This window comes from Limanda limanda, chromosome 17 (genome assembly GCF_963576545.1).
Source record: "Limanda limanda chromosome 17, fLimLim1.1, whole genome shotgun sequence".
Classification (NCBI taxonomy): Eukaryota; Metazoa; Chordata; class Actinopteri; order Pleuronectiformes; family Pleuronectidae; genus Limanda; species Limanda limanda.
In genome coordinates, this window is record NC_083652.1 from 6,068,277 (window position 1) to 6,088,531 (window position 20,255).

A 20,255-nucleotide genomic window follows, 5' to 3' on the forward strand; every position below is an offset into this window, starting at 1 on the left:
AAAACCCACTGTGTTAAATGTCCTGACCTCTACAGGAGACCTTTACTTTTCACAGGTGGGTCAGTGCTCTCACACCTTCTCATGTTTGAAGAACACTGTGATCAAATACATTGCGCAAAAAGGAAATATGTTTCTTTCTTTTTTTGCAAGTGTGTAGCTGCTTCCAGGAAACCACAGCTCTGTATCATATCATCACAGACTCTCAGACAGGAAGTGCACAGGAAAAGTCTTAAAGTGCCACGAAGTCACTTCATTTGAAAATCCTAACACTGATAATAACGAGATAACACATGGTTTCTCTCTACATCACATTATAATCTGATTTTAAACTTAAACTTCAGTGTTTCATGTTAAAAGTAAATATTTGAACATGAGCTCCCTGATGAAAGAGCAAGTTAAATGTGGTGATAGCGCCATCTGTTGGAGAAACAAACACACTCAGAATAAACCACTTTATTGTACAAAAGATCATTGATCCCCTGTAAATTAAATTATACAATACATTGAAATTATGTTGAAAGAATATATTTACATAAAATTGAATTGTTGTTTTTAAGCTTTTTGTGCAGTTATAGACATTTACAAGAAACAGGAAAAGACAGAATTTACATTCCATCACAAAGTGAAGTCAGAAAAGTGTAAAGTTTGAACCTTCCCCTGTGTTTTTTTTTACCTGATGTAAAATCAAATCATCCACAACAGGCATAACAAAGTGCTTCAATCATATCTCCTGAACTCAAACCTTCAGACGTGAATTCTGCAGGTGAAGATACATGATCATCATAAGATCTTTCAACAAGTTGGGTCATAAATGAAATAAATAACTTTAATTGAATCAATATCAGTAAATATCTGCTTTTTATATCTTCATTTACACTACAGCTATGGACAAAGTATATTAGACATGAGGCTCCTGGACCCAGACATGCAGGAAGGCCCCCATACCTTCGCAATGAAAGAGCTTTTTTTTTAAATAATTTTGTGAACATTTTGCATAATTTTGTGCTTGCTTTGTGTCTCTATATAGTATATATTTTAAAGTTTTTGGTAATTTTGCATAAATTATATCTTTATTTTTTGATCATTTTACATCCCTTTGTGTATCTTATATCTATTCTTTGTGTTTTTGTGGTTGTTTAGTGTCTAGTTGTTATTTGTTAATATTTAGATTTTTTTATTTATGGTTGTTTGTAGCTTTGTGTCTGTTTGCGTCTCCGTGGATTATTTTTGTGTTCTTGGTTACTGGTTGTACGGCTCCTTGGGCTCATTTGAATCTCCAGTAAGAAATATCAACAGTCACTTCATGCAGAGACTTGGTTCGAGGGCCTCCAGGCCTCTGTTCCTGCACACAGATCAGTTATCAATCCATGATACTAACACTCCAACCACTACGGTCGCCTTCTGACCCTGGTGGCCCCCGGGGGCCCCTTCGGATCTGTGTCAGCCCCTGAGGTCGGAGCAGAAGTGCAAGCAGTTTGCAGAAGTAAGTGGAAGCATCACACCATGAGCTACAAATAGTTCACTGAAGTGTCACTTCCCGGTTTGTACATATATGTGAAAAGCTGTGTAATTCAGTTTGAGTTTTTCCTGAACAATCTGTCATAAAAGTCAATAAAAACATGTCCATGAACTCATCGTTTCCACTGAGGTCTGTTTCAGTCCTATGAAGACGTGTTGTTGATGAGCCGCCTCTTACGTGAAGACACCAGGTCATAAAAAGGAGCCTTGGTGACACTTGCCCTAAGAAAAAGATTGAGGTTAGGTTTGAATCTGAAAATAGCAGTATTTTTTTTTTCATTTTTATAAACCAGGTGCCTGTTTCCCCTTCAGGCAATGTCCCTCCTTACAGTCATCTTTGTTAATTTTTTTCTGAGAATTCAATCAAGTCTATAAAAAGTTAGAAATAACAGGGAAATGCTTGTCAAGTTTTTTGCATTTGTGACATCTTTAATCTGGCAGATTAAACCAAACCTGGTGAATTTGCTTGTGGTAAATAAATCATTAATTGATCATCAACAATACTGCAGATATACTCATTGGATGGTTGGTTCAGGAGTATTCCAAACTCTACTGTTCGCCTATAAGATGCATATGGATTGGAACCATTAGGGCACCATCAAAGATACAATCTCTCAGCAGCTTCCCACCAACAAACAAAGTTGTAGTTGTTTTAACACACAATAAATCCAGAGATCTTAGAAACAGACCCATGGAAAACTGACTGGGATTTTAATGATATGAGGCTGTGAACGTGTATAAAGATAGATGACAACGACTCCTAATAGGGAAGCTAAATCCTATTGATTGCCCCCCTTATTATTACTAATTATTATTATAAACCTTTGTCATGTCATTTTAGGTCATTCTTATGATGTTTGTTCCAGTGTTCAAGTTTCTGATGTAGTAATGATGAAGTGTGGTTTTGATTAGTTGTTTGATTATAGTAAAACAAGGTGACAAATCATGATTGACAGCTGAAACTGACTAGTGATTGGTCAAAAGCATCGATGGGACCTTGATACTGTGGCTCCCCTCCACAATCACTACTGCACTGACTCTCGCTCCAATTTTCGTCCATTGGGAGGAAATAGAGACATGTTGTGAATCTTTATCTACATGCTATGTATATATGGGCGGCTGTGGCCACCGAAGCGTCCTTGGGCAAGATGCTGAACCCTGAATGGCCCCCCAAGTAGATGCACTGTGTGAATGAGTGTGTGAATGGGTGAATGTAAAACTGTACTGTAAAGCGCTTTGAGTGGTCATCATCAGACTAGAAAAGCGCTATATAAATACAAATCCATTTACCATTTAACCAGCAGGTGGCCATTTTACCTTAGCATAAGGTAAACAATGATAAGATACACCATCTTTATTAAATCATCTTTTCACAATTCACCCAGCAGCAGTGATGAACCACAGATTGGATATAATTTAGAGAGAAAAAAAATAACAAAGATGTGGACCCACTATACAGAAATTAAGCCAAAATTTGACAAATACAATTGACGCAATATTGTGCTGGTAAAGTTATTTTGAGCCCGAGTCTGCACAGTAGCAATCAGAGATGGAGCTGCAGTAGTGTCAATTTAATCAAAATAACCAAACCTGTAAAAAACATGAACTCTTGAGCATTTCAGTGGAACAAGCTGAAATGACAGAAACCACCTTTAAGAAACATGTATAAACATGTTCTTTGACTATTTAGCATAGTCCATATCCGATCTGCTAACATGGAGGAGAGAGAGTGTTTAAGACCTATACTGCAGCCAGACACCCGGGGGCGATTGAGATGGTTTGGCTTCCCTTTCAAAGAGCTGGGATGTTGTCCATCTTTATATCCAATCTGTCGTTCATCACTGCTGCTGATTTACACTTTTCGTCCCTTCACACTGAGGCACATGTCTCACCTGATGGCGTCCAACCAGATGTCCCGTTCTTCTGCGCTTGTGGCGCTCAGCTTATAGGACTGGTGTTTACCCTGGACCACTCTGCCTTTGTTCTCCGTCTTGCAGGCCTTGATCTTTTGTCCTTTGGCGTTATATAACTCCAGACAATACTGAACAAACACAGACACACATGTGAGCGCCGCCATCTGTGTGTGTGTGTATGTGTCCATCTCTGTTTAATCAACACTCCTCTGATTTCCTCACTCTTTGGAGCACATGTGTTAGAAATGTAGCAGCTGCAGTGATTCATTAAATTGTGTGGCAGCAGAAAATGTGTGTGATGAGGCTCAACACTTGTTAATATGCTGTGGTAACGATAGGAAAAGATCGTTTACCGGTTTACTTGTGTCCTGGGACTTCCTGATGCTCAGGTTCTCCAGAGGAATAATCCCAATCGGATCTGTATCCTAGTGGGGAAGATCGGAGATTAAAGATCAAACACAGTGTAAATGTAGTGGATACTGAAAAGATCAAAATAAACAATTTGATGTTATTCAGAATAGATTTTACACAGATCTAAAAGTAGAGTGTTTCAGGTTATGTGTTATAGTAATTGTTTTGTTATTATATTTTCATGTTTTTATATTTTCATCTGTTTAAGGACTTGTCTGAATGATAAAAGTTGTTTTTGTGTTCTCGCCTAGATGGAGGTATTTGTTAAAAACATGGGGACAGAGATTTATTTTTGAACGGAGGGGAAATATCCACAGTAGTCGAGACAAGGCCTCAGCCACACGTTCTTTATAAACCAAACAGCATTTTTGCTAACGCATATTTACATTAGATATTTTTTTCTAATGTTCTTTTATTTTGTCTGTCCTCATCCAACAAACAAATTATGGCATGAACTGAAATTGTGTTTTGCATTTGCAGATACTCACTGTGGTGTATTTAAAGTAGTAGAGGCAGCTGTCTGTCAAAATAAACCACCTCCTCCTCCACGTTTTAACACGGCCCCCTTCAGCAAAGACAAACAAGCAATTACATTAACTCATATGAAACTTACATCCTCCTAAGGTTTGTCTTGGCAGTACTAACATCACTCTCACCCATTTTAACTAGCCAGCCCTCTCTGTCTGGATTAAAAAACGTCAACGTCAGGTCGTTCCCATCATCCTCTGGGATTTTAAACGGCTCGCTGCGGATGCTCGCATACAGTTTCTGTGAAACAGTTTTGGAGCAGAAGAAAACATTATCTTCAACATCAAATGTATATACGTTACATTTTAAAGATACATTTAAATCACCTAATGAAGCTGTAAAGTCAGAGGTCAAGGTCATAGTGACCCCATGTTCTTCTGATGTATCAGAAACACCAATAGGTAACAACAATATTCCATCTGTTGCAAAAATTCACTTGGACTCCAAATTAATTAATTCGATTTGGGTGGTTGGAGGTCAAAGGCCAAGGTCATAGTGACCTCATAAATCTATTTTTTGCCTCTCGAACATGTTATATAAAGAGTGCTTCAAGAAAATCCTTTTACATTTGGCAGAAATGTTCGCTAAGACTAAAAGATTAACTGATAAGATTTGGATGGTAAATGAAAAAGGTTACTGAGGCCTCAGAAAACATGTTTGGAACATGATAACTCAAGGTCACAGTGACCTTTGAACTTTGACCACTGTAATCTTATTAGTTAATCAGTGAGTCCAGTTGAATTGTACCAGATGCAGTGAAGTTCTGTACAGACCGTCCCTATATATCACATCACAGGGATGTGAGGTCACTGTGACTTTGACCTCCAAGAACTCAAATCTATTCAGTTTATCCTTGAGTTCAAGTAAATATTTCCACTAAATTTTAAGAAATCCTCTCAAGAGGTTCTCGAGATATTGCATTGATGGGAATGGGACAGACGGACGGTCACCTGCTTTCACCTGTGTGGAGGCATGACAAATTGTATTTCGACTGAAACTGAAGCTCTGTATTTTGAATGTTTCTCCCTCTTTTGTTTTTATGTATCACAGAGATGCCTGTGTTGTAAATCGGTGGCACCTTGTGATCACATGCCTGACGAACCAGATGTTTGACGTGACACAGAAATTAAACATCGCTTAAAAAAACATGGAGCCGCTGACCGCGAGCAGCTCTGAGGGCAGGTCCTCCCCGTTGTTGATGCCTTTGTTCATAGAAACAAATAGCTGCAGACTGGGTTTCTCTTTCACGCTGGGGTTGTGGAGACTCGTGTTGAGCATGATGATGGCAAAGGACAGGATGTAGCAGGTGTCTGTTTCAACAGAAAAGCACAGTGAGTTTTCTTCAGCTGAATATTGTGCCACCATTAAAAGTAATAGGGTTTCCAACAGACATTCTCCTGTGAAAGGTGTCAACATTGATTTCTTTAAATTGCAGACGACATGTGTCCTGTCGTCGGGTCAGACAACGCCTAATCAGCTGGTACCTGTGGACTGAAAGACCCCTGGGTTACAGTCACAGTAGCGAGTTGCAAACGCCTCCATCATCCTGTCAATCTTCTGAGCTTCTCCCGGGAGACGAAAGCTCCACAGAAACTGCCTGTAGAATAAAAATTGACACACACACTCGAGCTGGTAAGAGAAATAATGGTAGATGGAATGAAGATGGAAATTAAGCTGAAGGTAAAATTGCTGCAATGTTTTCACACAGACATTTCAGACTGGTTTGTGAGACAGACCTCAGCGCCTGGACCAGATTCAGGTCTGAAAATTCATGCAACTCCACGAAGGCTTTCAGTATCTCCAGATGCATCTCCTCCCTTTGTGACAACCAACGCAAAAGGAGACAAATGGAGAAAAGAATAACTGAAACAACAAATTCAAGGTTGTTCTTGAAAATAAAACTGAAAATAGTTTCTCTGAGAACAGAAGTGTTGTTAACAGTTATAAGTTCCTTTTTTTTTGAAAGGAGAACCTGCCTCCTCTAGGAAGTGACTGGGTGTGTGAATGAGTTGAAAATTAGTCGTCACATTATTGTTCCGTAAAGGAAGAAATTTCTGAAATTGACTAAAATCGAGATCAAGTTTTGACCAACAGCTGCAACAGACCCTCTTTCATGTCAACAACAGCCCTCCATCCACCACAGGCAGTCATGAGGATTTATAATCACTCACAAAATTACACACATGTTAACTACAGAGTTTGACCAGTTGTTGATATGAACACAAAAGACATAGAACAAGAACAGTTAAGAAAGATAATGAAACATGAAAGATTATGATAGAATAGAAAAAAATAGATCTGTTATTTAAATGGCTTATCATGTTAGTATATATAGTATAATATAATATAACATAATATAATATAATAGTTAAGTTATTTGAGATTTAACCTTCCTATGTTTCCTTCTGGTTTCCAATTCAACAGCTTATTAATTAAGTAAAAGTAAGTAAAAGTAAAATCAGCATAGTAGTCAAAGTACTTATGTGGAATTAAAGTCCTCCATAATTGGTATATTTCATTATATAGTTATTTTTCCTGATGATTTTAATGTATAAGCAGCATTTCAATGGGTATTGTTTTTTTAGCTATCTTGTTTATCTCCACATATGAGATTGTGTATTCATTCCTGTCTGTCAGCAGATTCACTCAAAATCTACTGAACCATTTTAAATTAAATTGTCTAGAGCGGTGGGTCGTGCAATGAGTCACCAATCATATTTTTCAGCAGATCCAGCGAGGCCTTTAGCCTTGGGGCGCAAATGGTATAACCAAGCGGCTTCTAGCTTCTGGGCGGTTTAATCTTCAGTGATTCATAATATTCAATGAGCTGCTGGTGTGTTTTGTATGTAAAGTCATCATTAATAGTTCATACATAAATGCAGAATACTGAATGCAGTAGCATTAAATGAAAACAACCAAGTAAAGCATCTTCCTGTGTTTGAGTGAAAGCACTTGTTGAGCAATGTGATTACTGTACCTCTCCCCCAGAACATTTCCAATAGCCGTCTTGTTCAGTCCCTCCTCTTTGTAAAGAAACTCGGCCACAGACACTGCTCGCCACTCCAGCAGGTCATTTTCAACCAGGTAATTGAAACCCTGCAGGAATGAAGAATGGGAAGTAGAGATTTATATAAAAGGTGTTTGGAAAAAAGGAGCTTGACAAACAGTCAAGTCCACATTTACACACAGAAACTTATATGTTACATGATGCCAGATAGAGGGGTTCGTGTTCAGATTATAAAACAGGGTGCGATCCGTCAATTTGCTTTAAAAGAGAAAAATCTTCAGTGGTTGAGTGGTTTGATCAGAAGGTTTATTTGTGTTTCATCTTAGAGGGAAGGAACTAAGAGCCACAGCGATCTCCCAAGTTCAATTAACTTAAATTCTTATCAGTGCTGCACAGTCTTAACCAGTCGTATTTTCTTCTTCCCTTTAGAGTAGCTGCTGTCATTAATCATCGGAGCAGAAGCGGAGAGAGGTTGATTGAATATTGCATGCTGGTATCTCTTAATCTCACTGGGTGCTCAGAGCCAGAACTTCAAAATGCGAGCCATTATTCTGGGTGGCTACTCCTGCTAAGGTTCGTCACCTCAATTCCAGTTGAAGACTAACTTAACCCTCAAGAGGTCTTAGAGCTGCTCGTTCAGCCCCCTGAGCACGTCCTCCGACCAGAGCGGAGGTCACAGGACGCAGACAGGAAGGATCGAACAGATGAAAGTCACTGCGTTGAAGAGGTGCTTCTGCCCCACTTCAGGGAACAGGATGTGGTTTTTCGTGCTAGCGCGCCTTCATGCCGTGTACTTCTGCACATCACACACACAGAAACACACACCGCTCAAATCCACATCCGCTGCACGAGCTATCTCCGCTGTCGTTGTGTCGACCCTCAGATCAAGAGGAGCTGAAGTGAGTGAAACAACACATATAATCCACTGTTCCTTTGCTGCTCAGGTGGACCACAGGAACAGAGTTTTCACACCAAGCACTTAATCAAATGACCTGTTGTCTGTTCAGGGTTCTCCGTATCTACGTGAGCAGGTGAACTATTGAAAGGTTTTTTCTGATGGTCAAGTGAGATCACAAAAACACTCTTCAAACACATTGAATATTGAGATTTAAATGACAAAACCTAATTGAGACAAAAGAGGGATCAGCAACATGTCACACCTGCAGAGCAAGAAACTATGTATACCTATTTAAACTATATAACTATACATAATATATAAACTCACAGTTTTGGGGTCCATGTTGAATTTCTTTTTTCCTCGTAAGAATCTTCTGTTCCTCACAACAGTTTTTCTGCAATGAAAGAGATCAAATATATTCGAATAAAATAGTATTTGTGTATAAACCCTTGGTTGAACAATACCGTTCTTTTGTTTGCTAGATATAGGAGCTGGTTTATTTTTGTGAGAATGTATTATTGATATGTTGAGTCCAATGGCTGGACATTTACAATTTACCAAAATCTTGAAAATGAATTAAAAGATCACAATTATTATGAGGATAATGACAGGTTTATAAATATAGCTTGTAGATTTCTGATGGAGCTTTGTTTTACTTTATGACCAGCAGGTGGGTTATGGTGGTAAAATATGTTACAAGAGAAGAGCAGCACAAAACTGTGGCAAACCAGTTTACTTTTATATTTAAACACGGTCATTCAACATGCCTTTGACCTAAAAGTACTCAAGTGTAAACTTAACATTCAAAATGTATTATGGGAATTTCCACGGGTCAACTTTGTTGCTGTAAATGTCATAATCCTGCGACAAAGATAAAATCGAAGTAGTGTCCAAAAGGGATTTTTCTTTTGCTGATGAGCTCACTTCATAATACTTTGACATAGAAGTCCCTGAATAGTAAAGTAGGGGGTGGTGAATAAGTTGGTGCTTTATGACTCAGCCACAGTTTAACAGTTAGCTAAAAGTAGAAGTGATGTTTTAACAGTGAAACTATTATTATAGTCTTATTGGTCAACAGGTGAAACTTCAGTAACCTTCAACTCAAGCTTTAACATTGCTCAGCACTTTAAAACTGCTGCTCAAAGTTGCTTTAAGCTGCTGATGCACCACATGGAAAAATTCTGGACTTCTGAATCAGGCACATCAAAACGGCTCTGCAGCCTATTGCATGACTGACAAGGTCAAGCTGAGCATCTCGTGTCGTGTGGGAGACTAAGCTGCATTGACGTGTAACTTAAGTAAGAGGAGGACGTCGACTGACTCATGGGGGAGCGGCTGTAAATATGTGCTCACACTCACGTCTGCTCAGAGCTGTGGATTTCAGGTTTGATGTGATCGATCTCCAGCCTCAGCTTCTGTGAGAGAGATGAAGGATGAGAGCAGGGATGTTAACCAAGGTTTGCTTTAACATCTAACACACATACCTTTCTATTCAATTGTAGGCTGTATGACCATTATCAACCCTTCCAACCACTGTTACGAAATAACCTTCATTTCTCTATTAAAGGTGTGCGAATCGAATTCTTTTGTGTGCAGTGAAAAACTTTGCTGAGGCTGCCGGCTGTGGGTAGATAGAAGAGAATAATGAGGCATTGTAAGGTAAGACCTTGGAGAGACATATTCACCACCTGAATGTCATCCAGCAGCTTCAAGGTTTCATTCGGCCTCCTCTCAGCCGGGGACAGAATCAGTGGTGGAGCTGCGGGGAAACAAGAATCATGAACAGTTCAGGAATCATGAACAGTTCAGGATGGAGGCACATATTTGACTTGATGAAGTCGACGTTCAGCAGCAGCCACTCTCCTAACAACCTCCCTCACACCTACGCCCGCTCTCACAGACTAGAATGAATCACAACTTCATCCTTCACTGCTTAGACAAGGGGTCAATGACTGAGAAAGGGGAAGAGAGCTGAAGCTATTTTTTGCTTTTCCTCTTTTTAATGAGCCAGGCTGAATTTGTCTGCTCTGTAGACATTACATTTCAGCTCTTCTTTAATTGTGGGATGTTTTTGCCCAGGAGGAACATATGCAAGATAAAAACAGTCAAATTCAGTTCAGGTATTAAGTTTGAAATAATTGAAAAACTAAAGAAATTGAATAACACAGCCCTATAATACGTGCTACTTGTAGTCTTTGAAATATATATATACATAAGGATATTATCTGAACAGTTTGTAACCCCCAAAATCTTAATTTGCTGCATTTAAACGGAATTCTACAGACTTTACCAGACATAATGTATGAACCAAAATTACTCCCAACAGCACAATAACTATATTAGTTATTTTTGAGCAGCAGCTCTATAGAAATTTAACAAAGTAATATAATAACAATAATAAAGGCGTACCTTTTCCCCAGAGGAAGCTGTCTTTTCTGCGTATGGCCATGTTTTTAATGGTGCAGAGCGACTGAGCAAGTGCACAGGAAACAAACTGTGTCAGAGTGAGAAAAGGGCCGGCGCTGCCATTCTGAGAACTGTGACACCGAAGAGACTTCATACTCACGCGTCACACTTACAACAGATCCGATGACGTGCACGGCAACATGTTGACACGTATGTTTGTGGACATTTCTTCAGGAAACTGAAATCTCATTCACGTTCTGCTACAACTTTTGTTACACAAAATTACGAGTTCTACCAAAGCAACAACTGCTGCTGCCACTGATACTAACATCAGATCAATGAACATATCATATTTCAACAGGGTTTTCCGGACAAAAGCCAATTGAGGTATTTACCGATGTATTGTGTTTTGTAGACTACACCATAAAAAGTATTGTCTTGTCACAGACCTTATTTCAGAACAGGGAAATTGAGTATTATAACAACTTGTATTTGATCATTGTATCAATGTAATTTTCTCAGCTGCCTCGTTCTGTACTTTCAAATCAGGGATTACATTTTCACTGGATTTTAAAATGGAAGTGGTGTTCAAACTTCTTCTGCAGGAAGGAAACAAAACCTGAACAGAACGGGGCTTCTTTCATTTCCAAATATGAAGCCCCATCTAGTGGGGGAATGCTTTTCACTTCCCACAGATAGACTTTCAAGAACGAATATATATCTATAATATAATATTAATAATAACTATATAAACTGTAAGCTGTATTTCATTTTTAAGGAAAGGTCATATTCTTTGCTTATTTTAACACCTTCACTTCATTCAACCCTTACAAACTGGTCAGACAGATAACATATTTATTTGATAAAATTATAAATAAATACATAAATGAATGATTAAATAAAAATACTGCACTAAAATGTTTCAAAACTTCTCATCCCCTTAACCATACAATACTTGTACTAGAGACTTGAGGCCCTAATAATCCCAGAGAATATAGATTTGAGCTACAGCTGCAATTTACATGCACATGCCACAATGTTTCTTGTGATGCTATAAATATACTATGGCAACTGATGGTCTCTATAATCCGTCAATATCACTTCAACTGTCAATTTCAGAATCAGTAGCCTTTTTTATGCACGATTTTATTTTAAATCTCACTACAATTCCTCATATTTTTGTTACAGTAATTGCTTTAATATGCTACTTGTCCAACCCATGGTTTGGTAAACACTGAAGAGAACAGCAAAAAGACAAAAATGACCACAATCACAAAAAAAGGAGCCATGAATGACCACAAACTGACAGCAATGATTCTTAAATGACCACACACAGACACCAAAGAGACAAAAATTGCCACAAACTGGGAGTAAATAGACACAGATTACATCACTTACACAATGTGTTAAGCCTAAATTTACACTACAAGAAGTTGTGACCTACTCTTGAGCAAAAACTTGTGTGTGCAGTGTGTGCCTGTATGCGTGCGACATGAACGTGGTGTAAATGAAGCCATTTCAAGTTGCATTTGATAGACAGGCTTAAGGTTACACTTGGATGACACCACAGGAGCAATATGGAGGCATGTTGTGTTTTTTTCTGGTTGAATTTTGAGTTTGATGAAGTGGCAACCATTTACTTAAATTGTATTGGATTTGGCTGCAACACTGTTTACCCCTGTACTCCAAAAGTGTTTTGTGGACTCTTCACCAACCCCTCCCACTCATTATCTACACACCACTGTACCGATGTACAGTGGTGTGTAGATAATGAGTCAATTTTCCTTTTTCTGTGAACAATCCTTGACTTCTGTCTGTTTAAAGAAAGATTGGAGAACAGACACCGACGTTCAGCAGGTTTATGTTGTACACACTCTCTGCTCTCATCAGACACACACACACACAAACAGACACACAAACACACATACACACCCACACACACACACACACACCAAAGCTGTAACACTCTTAACGGTGTTAGATTGCATTCCTTTTTCACTCAAGGACCCTTGTGTGTGTTTATCCAGTATCAATCTACAAATGTATTCAGGTCAACAGCAGTAGCTACATCCCAGCTTATGGCTACACAAAGGACATCACACATGGATTTTCAACACGATTAAAGAAAACAGAAAAGGAAATCGAAGTAAAGACAAAATACAACAAAATTTAAATAGAGTGGAAGCCAGGAGGGAGCCAAACAAATTGAACTTCATCCATCATGACTTGAGGCCTATACTTTGAAGCAGGATTTGCGGTTATTCAGATATTTCAGGTTTAACTCAGAATTTTCAGTCCTGCGAAGCTGGCTCACTTCTGAGCATCATGGTAACTTATGCTGAACTGTTAGCCTGCTCTGGAGAAGGTTAACAAAATATCAGATCCTGTCAATGACCAAACTACTGACCATCCAGACTGCAAAACCAGAGTCATCGATCTAGAGTATCCTGACAGGGACAAATTAAATTAATCCACAGTTAAGTCAGCAGATCTCTTTGTAGATTTTGTTTGGCCGATAGACTATATATAAAGATGAGTGACAGCCCCCAAAAGTGAGGCCGAATACCCTTTATCTCCCCCTATTGGCCGGCTGCTGTAAAGGTCATTAATCATGCCTCGCCCATGTTAGTAGACAAGACATAGGCCAATGTCTAAATACTTTTTTTTACTTTTTTACATTTTAGGGAGTTCATATCACAAAGATGTCTGCATAAGTGTTCATGGTTCTGATAAATTTGGTTTTAATTAGTTATTTGATGATATAAACACATGGTTAAACATCATAAACTTTGGTTTCATCTCTGGATAGTGGGAGGAAGTGGAGCTACAACGTCCATCTTAACATACAGTTTATGGTATAGCCCATGCCCACTGATATGGCGGAGGACCTTTACTGCAGGCAGCCACGAGGGCGCTATCAATAGTCTTGGCTTCACTTTTGGCATAAACATGCAAAGCAAAGTGGTCCTGCCTGGTCTGCTTACTCATAGGATACAAAAGGGCATTGAAGCATTTCGACTTAAGTGATGACGACCAGAAGCACAACAGCAGGAGCATAAAAAGAAAGATTATATCCCCCAACACTTTTGCCGATAAAATTTGGGTCGAGATGAAAGTGACGCAACCCCCACATGTTGCTCTGTGAATGAGACATAAACACACATTATCATGTCTGCAACAGAGGTAGATGCAACTCGTTTTGGCCACAACTGGACATAATTAATGCACACACACCCGGCCATAAACACACTGAGAGATTGAACAAGATGTAAGGTCGAAGTCCTCAGAGAGTTTGCGGATGCTTCATTGCTGGCAGCAAATGAGAAAATGTTTTCCACTTCAGAGCAACACCTGTAGCCACATACAGCAGAAGCTTATTTATAAAACAATTCCAATGCAATTCTACAAAGAAACTGAAGGATATAAATACAATCTATATATATCTATAACTATCTATATCTATAAAAGCAAGGAAACGTGTCTGTAAAAAAAGTGAAGTGCGCTTTGGACCAGGTAGATTCAAATGAATGCCAGGAGTTGATTAAGAGAAGCAGGATTACTGGAATCTACTTGATCTTCCCTTTCCTGTTGAACATCATTTGTGCTTCTGACATTTTGAACCGTGGTGACATGCCAAGAAAACAAAGGTTCCGTCCAAAGAAATGTTATCATGAAGACGAGGATTAAATTAAAAATGAAGCGGCGCTGTGAAGGTGACAACCTGAAAGGAGAGCTCTTATCTAATCGCCAGAGCAGCTGGTTCCCGTCAAAGAAGATAAAAGGTGGACGGGAAACAGCCTTGGTTTTTGATTAAGCGAAGTGATTGATGATAAACATAAGCAGTTGACATACCTGAAAACATAAACACAAAAGATGCAGCTTTGGTTTTATTTCCATGTGGGAGTGGAGCAATGATTTGATATCTGACTCACAGACTATACCAAATTTATATAGAATTCCTTTCAACTTAGCTGCATGAATCGATTAAAGAAAAAGGTGTGCTGATTTCTATCATCTCATCAATTTTAAAAGATGGCTATATACAGCCAGGCAAGCAGCTCTATTTGCAAAATGGTAATTGCAGCTTGTCGACGAGCGAAACAACAATGTAAGGAATAAAAACTCTTCTCTTCATCAACTAAAGCAAATAAAACAAAGTTTCATCGAAAGCTTTCAAAACATTTCACAAAAAAATGTTTTACTCCATGTTGGCACTAGAGGAAAATTTAATTAGTACTAATGCCCAAGGTCTTAAGGCTCTTATATACTACTACGAGTCCGTTTCTCGGAGAGGTCTCAGCGGGAGACAAAGAGTCTTTTTGATTTTTACTTCTCCGTCAGTCTACGTCCGGAAAAAATTCACCGCCAAACCCATAGGTGGCGCAACGGAAGACGAGCTCAGAGAAGCCTACCCCATTTGGGAAGAAGAAGTCCACGTGTCTCTGTTGACATGTTAGCTTGCGTCCCACACACTGAACCATGGCAACTAACAGAACTAAATAAAGTGAAACCCAGCGGGTCAAAATGCTGATGTAATCGTTTCTTAGCGCAGCGGTTCCCCGGTCTTGTTTCCGAACTGTGTTGCTGATTCCACAGCTTGAATCTGCTTGAGGCTACATGTAGCTAGAAGCTACCCGGAGCTAGCTCCCCCCCAGCTTCCACACAGAGTCAGCAGGGACTCCCGACACTAACTACTACTATCCAGTGTTTGCTTCTAACCTGACGGTATTATAGAAACAGTGTCATGATAGAAGTGGAATTAAAGTCGTGACGGCGGGTTCTTGCACTGTTACCACCGCAGTTAGCATGGTGGCTAGCCTAGCCTGCTAGCGCCGTTTTGAAAGCTCGTTATAACCGTATGTGACCGTGCACACATGCCCTCAGTGCTCGAACGAGCCACCGTCAGCCGGACAACTCCGCTGGCTTAACACACACGTCACATTAATCGTAGAATCATAGTTGTGTTAGGGTTTGATGCTACATGGAAGTAAACAGGAAGTTTGAGGTCCGGAAATACGGAAATGACGTCATACGGAAACGATGTCGTTCGCGGACCAATCACAGCCAAGAGCGGTCCGTCGGGTCTCCAACATGAAGACGGATAGTTCGAAAAATCAGACGTGTACGAAAAGCTGTCCGACGCCCTCGGAGAGGACGTTTCACGACGGATAGGGCGGTCTTATCTGTCCGTATTAGAAAAAACGGAGAGGCATAAATTGGCCTTTATTTCTACCCTTATTTCATGGTAATACTTTTTGCTTTGATATTTCCCTCTGGACCAAAGCAGCGTAGCATTTCACCAACATGAGGGCAAAACTAATGGTCGCGGTCTACAGTCTTGTTTGCATGGAATTTTGTCCAGCCTCCATATCTGTCCCACCAATTTGACCAGTCATAGTAGTTTCCCGTTTGACCAATCACAGCAGTGCTACCTGCAGCCAAAAACAAGACCCTGAACCCACGTTTTTGTGAGATCAAGTGAGCGAGTGTGTGAGAATGTTAACATGAAACACGAATATAATGTTAAATGACAAAAATTACTGCTGAAGCTAATTGCACTGCTGTTCTACAATAAAATAGGGTTATAGGTTTTTGTTCTGCGAGTTAGACCAAAAAGAAATGGTTTGTGTAGGTTTGCGTATTATAAATATTCATAAAAATAGTTTAAGAATGATCGGGGTTGAAAGCTTTATATCAATAACTGAAAATATTTTAAAATTTTCACTTTGTAATGTCATTACGACGAAAGCCTTCAAATCATTGACTGCAACATCCCTCGAAATCCTGAATAAAAGCTTTGGTGAAATCCATCTCTAGAGGTTGCAACAATATCCCCCAAAATCCTGGAGGGAATGAACTTTTGATGAACATCTGCTACAGGAAACATCGAACTGTTTTATTTTGAAGGTAGAAGAAATTATTGATTGATTTCCCTGATGGTTTAAGTCACAGCGGAAAGGAGGAACCATCTGTTCCTTTAATGTTTTTCATAAAACCCACACTAGACAAGATGGTGGTATAATTAATCCAAATCACAAAGTCTGTCTGCAACGAAAGATGAGGCTCTGATCCCCACTGAGGCAATTCAGATCGAGCGGTTTGGCCACATGAAATATCTGAGTGAATCGGTTCTGTACCCAAAGTTATGGAAATTTGAATCGAATAAGATTAAAATCTTGTTAAACTTGAACTGAAGTAGTTGTTTTTCCATTACATTTTTTCTAGATATACCGTATGGTTTGATTAGCGTTGCCAGATTGTAAATAGTATCGTAGCAAAAGCTTTAAAATGTCTTATTTTGATAAAATGATTCTTCACGACTAGAGTAGGGATTGGACACTCAATACCAATGTATCAAAGCTGTTCTTTTGAAACACTGCTCCAAAAAATCTCAAAATATCTGTCAAACTTTAAAGATTTTTGTCAAGTGTAGCCAACCGGATGTGCTTACTTCGTGTTCACCGGTCACGTCGAGGTTCATCATCACAACATTCGGGATTAGCTGCAAAAACGTCACGTGAGAGGAGATGCGCATTTTACCATCTAGATCACTAGTGATAATACTAAGTCTCACAAAATTATAAAATCATCGTACATCATGGACATTTTGGCATTATTGATTGTACAAAATTATCCTAAAACTACAACAATTATCATACATCTGGCAACACTGGGTTTGATTAGTATGATCAGAGGGAGTTTGAGAAAGGTACCACTTTATCTATGATGTAGTTATTTTTATGGGATTACTTGCTATTTAATTTTGTTTATTTTTCCTATAATAATAATATCATATTCATAGCAAACTGTATGTCCAGTTTAAATTTTTTTTGATATATTTGTCCACCCCTTGTGCTTGTTAAATGTTTTTTCCCAGCAGGATATATTTGTGCTGCCTTTTGGGTTTTGGAAACTTAAATGACTTCTGAAAAGTCCCTATTCACAAATGTTAATGTTTTTCATTTTTTGTAAAGTATTAGACATTGGACCCCTTTGTGCATCAAATAGTTATTTAAATGAAATCCTTTGAGCAGTTAACTTTTGTAGTCAGGATAAAAAGCTCAAAAGGTTAAGAAAAAAATGGTTGAACTGCCAACAGTGCATTGTATTGATAAACTCATTCATGAACCCTTATCAAACGTCGTCTAAAGTAAAAGAAAAAATTTGAAAAAAATTGTGACTGAATCTGTCAGATAACTTTGTGATATCTATTATAGTGGAGTACATAAATATTTCTTAAATAAATATCAATTTTATAAATGTGGTGGAGTAAAAGGTGCAGATCAAATTTTCCACCACGTGAAATAGTAAACTGTTGAACCTTCACAATAATGTTTACGTCTTTGTGTTATTTTACATAGAATTGCTCACAGATTTCCAAGGCCATGAAGCCCATCACACAGCTCTCTTTGTTTTAGCATGGCGTTCACCCACACCTCATCATTCACGACTGACTCATCAGAGACCTGCAGAGCTATACAAATTGGTTATGTACTCAAGGTGGAAACAAGGACTCTGACATCTCCATTCGCAGGTTATAAAGACTTTCAGAGGAGGTTTTAATCGGACAATTTCATTGACTTTTAGGAGCAAGATTGTGATTTGCACTGATGTTCTTGTAAGGATGAAGTCAGGCAGGAAGGACGTGGGCGCTGTTCATGACCTTTCAGACACTGTAGGAGTCCATTCCCTGAGGCAATGATATGAGGGCTATAGAATTGTTATCTACTGTACACACCTGAAAATAATTCATTTACAGGAATACCAACCTACCACTGCCTGCTGTGGCTGAAAAACACATTATCTAAACAGTTGTTGTTGCTACTTGTTGCTACTACATTAAACCTTTCATTGATTCCAAATGCACACATATTTTATTTTTATATTATATTTTTTCAAGGACACACATTGTCCAGAGGCAAACTGTTGTCATGGCCCTTTTAACACTAGAGAAGACCTTGTGTTGCGTTAGTGGGAGAGCAAGCCATGAGAGCAGAGAATAGTCCGTTTGTGGAAGTACAGCAGAGGTGATAATAGTGTGCCAAGGTGGGGGGGGGGGCTACTTCAGCAAATAACAATCCATCGATCGGTTGCACCCACACTGCTCAATCAATACACCTGAAAGAAAAATGGGACACATCTGCTTTATGAGACCCAAGACGACAATCAGCCAGAAGCTGTGGTCTGTGTGTGTGTGCGTTTGTGTGTGTGTGGGGGGGGGGGTCTGTAAAATACCCCCACAGACACATAATGAAACATCTTCTCTAATTTGTCACTGAACCACAACATAACTTAATCCAGAATGTCAGCAATCACACGAACAGTTGAAGCATGTATGATATCTTTAATGCTTTTTTTATTGCTTTTTCAGGAGATTTATAAAAAATCCGTTGTGACAAACCAGAGGACACCATTTATTATATGAGGACATTAGGAAACCACCGGTTGATGTCAGAGTTAAGTAAAATATGCTTTAATTAAAAGAATCTGGAAAAATTTGAGTGTAGAAATTATACCAAAATCAGCTCTATAACAATAAATCTTTTTTCTGTTGTGAAATTTCGTTTAGCTTTCAAATAAATCAGTGAATGGGGGTTTTGGTAAAAAGGTTTCAAATCCAAATCAGTGAAATCCAATTACAGTCATTTCTTTTTTTGTTGACACTTTTACTGATTTCCCCTGGGAATAATTTATGGATCTAGAATTTAAAAAAATCTGGTATGTTTAAACAACTGATATTTCTACGAGGGTGTAAATTGTTTGAATTCTACTTTTAGTTCTATTCATATTCTTACAATGCCCTTTGCTGTTCGAATAGGGAACATTTCCCTGAAGTAAAACTAATGAAGGACATGTATCACCTAAATGTGTGTGTGTGTGTGTGTGTGTGTGTGTGTGTGTGTGTGTGTGTGTGTGTGTGTGTGTGTGTGTGTGTGTGTGTGCGTGTGCATGTGTGCGTGTGCATGTGTGCGTGTGTGTGTGCGTGTGTGCGCGTGTGTGTGTGTGTGTGTGTGTGTGTGTGTGTAGGACTTTAACACCTCCTCCCTGTGTGCAGCACACGGAGCTGTTACCTAGTTACAGCAGAGCCTGTGACGAGCTGCTGCTGCAGAGCTGGTGACTCTTGGTTCTTAGGAGCAAACCGACGATCAGCCTCTGAGCAGCGGGGCAGGAGAGGAGCGTGCCACCGCGGAGGATGAAGAGGAGAAGCACGTCCTGGGGAGAGTGAGCGCTGACCTGTAAAATCCTGAAGCCAGAGGAGAGGAAGGGGCTCTGGGTAAAAAGTCTCTGCACCGTCGGGTAAGTTGTAACAGAGCGTTGGTGTTGGTGTGGTTTTCATGATTGATTATAGATGATTGATGGTTTCAGTCTGAATGAGTGCGAAGCAGCAGCAGCAGCAGCCTGAGATAAGTCAGTGATGTTTCATTGTCACACACATCACACACACTGGATCACTTCTGCGTCTTTGTCTCTTTCTGCATCTCTGTGGTTGCGTTGTGACTCTTCGTGGTCATCGTGTGTTCATTTGCATCTGCTGCTCATCCCTTTGCTTCTCTTTGTTGAGGCTTTTAATCGT

At 39.2% G+C, this 20,255-nt stretch overlaps 1 protein-coding gene across 1 annotated transcript; it reads right to left on the reverse strand.

Moving 5' to 3' along the window:
* Nucleotides 1–521: 521 nt before the first annotated feature.
* Nucleotides 522–10,738, reverse strand: LOC133023055 (cytohesin-3-like). Its single transcript, XM_061089985.1, has 13 exons — nt 10,685–10,738; nt 9,964–10,034; nt 9,635–9,690; nt 8,603–8,669; nt 7,348–7,466; nt 6,107–6,187; nt 5,855–5,967; nt 5,532–5,680; nt 4,499–4,610; nt 4,331–4,407; nt 3,785–3,856; nt 3,411–3,559; nt 522–1,740 (listed from the first exon to the last, which is right to left on the reverse strand). The coding sequence occupies exons 1-13, from the start codon at nt 10,722–10,724 to the stop codon at nt 1,662–1,664; spliced, it is 1,185 nt and encodes a 394-aa protein (XP_060945968.1). The 5' UTR covers nt 10,725–10,738; the 3' UTR covers nt 522–1,661.
* Between the last annotated feature and the right edge of the window lie 9,517 nt (nt 10,739–20,255).

Bases quoted from the DNA above. Each gene is read 5' to 3' on its own strand.
- LOC133023055 (XM_061089985.1), bottom strand. From the start codon at position 10,724: ATGGCCATACGCAGAAAAGACAGCTTCCTCTGGGGAAAAG. The intron at 3,560-3,784 runs GTAAACGATCTT...GTGTTTGTTCAG, and splicing joins CCCAGGACACAAGTAAACCG to TATTGTCTGGAGTTATATAA. The intron at 1,741-3,410 runs GTGAGACATGTG...TCTTTTTCTTAG, and splicing joins ATCTGGTTGGACGCCATCAG to GGCAAGTGTCACCAAGGCTC.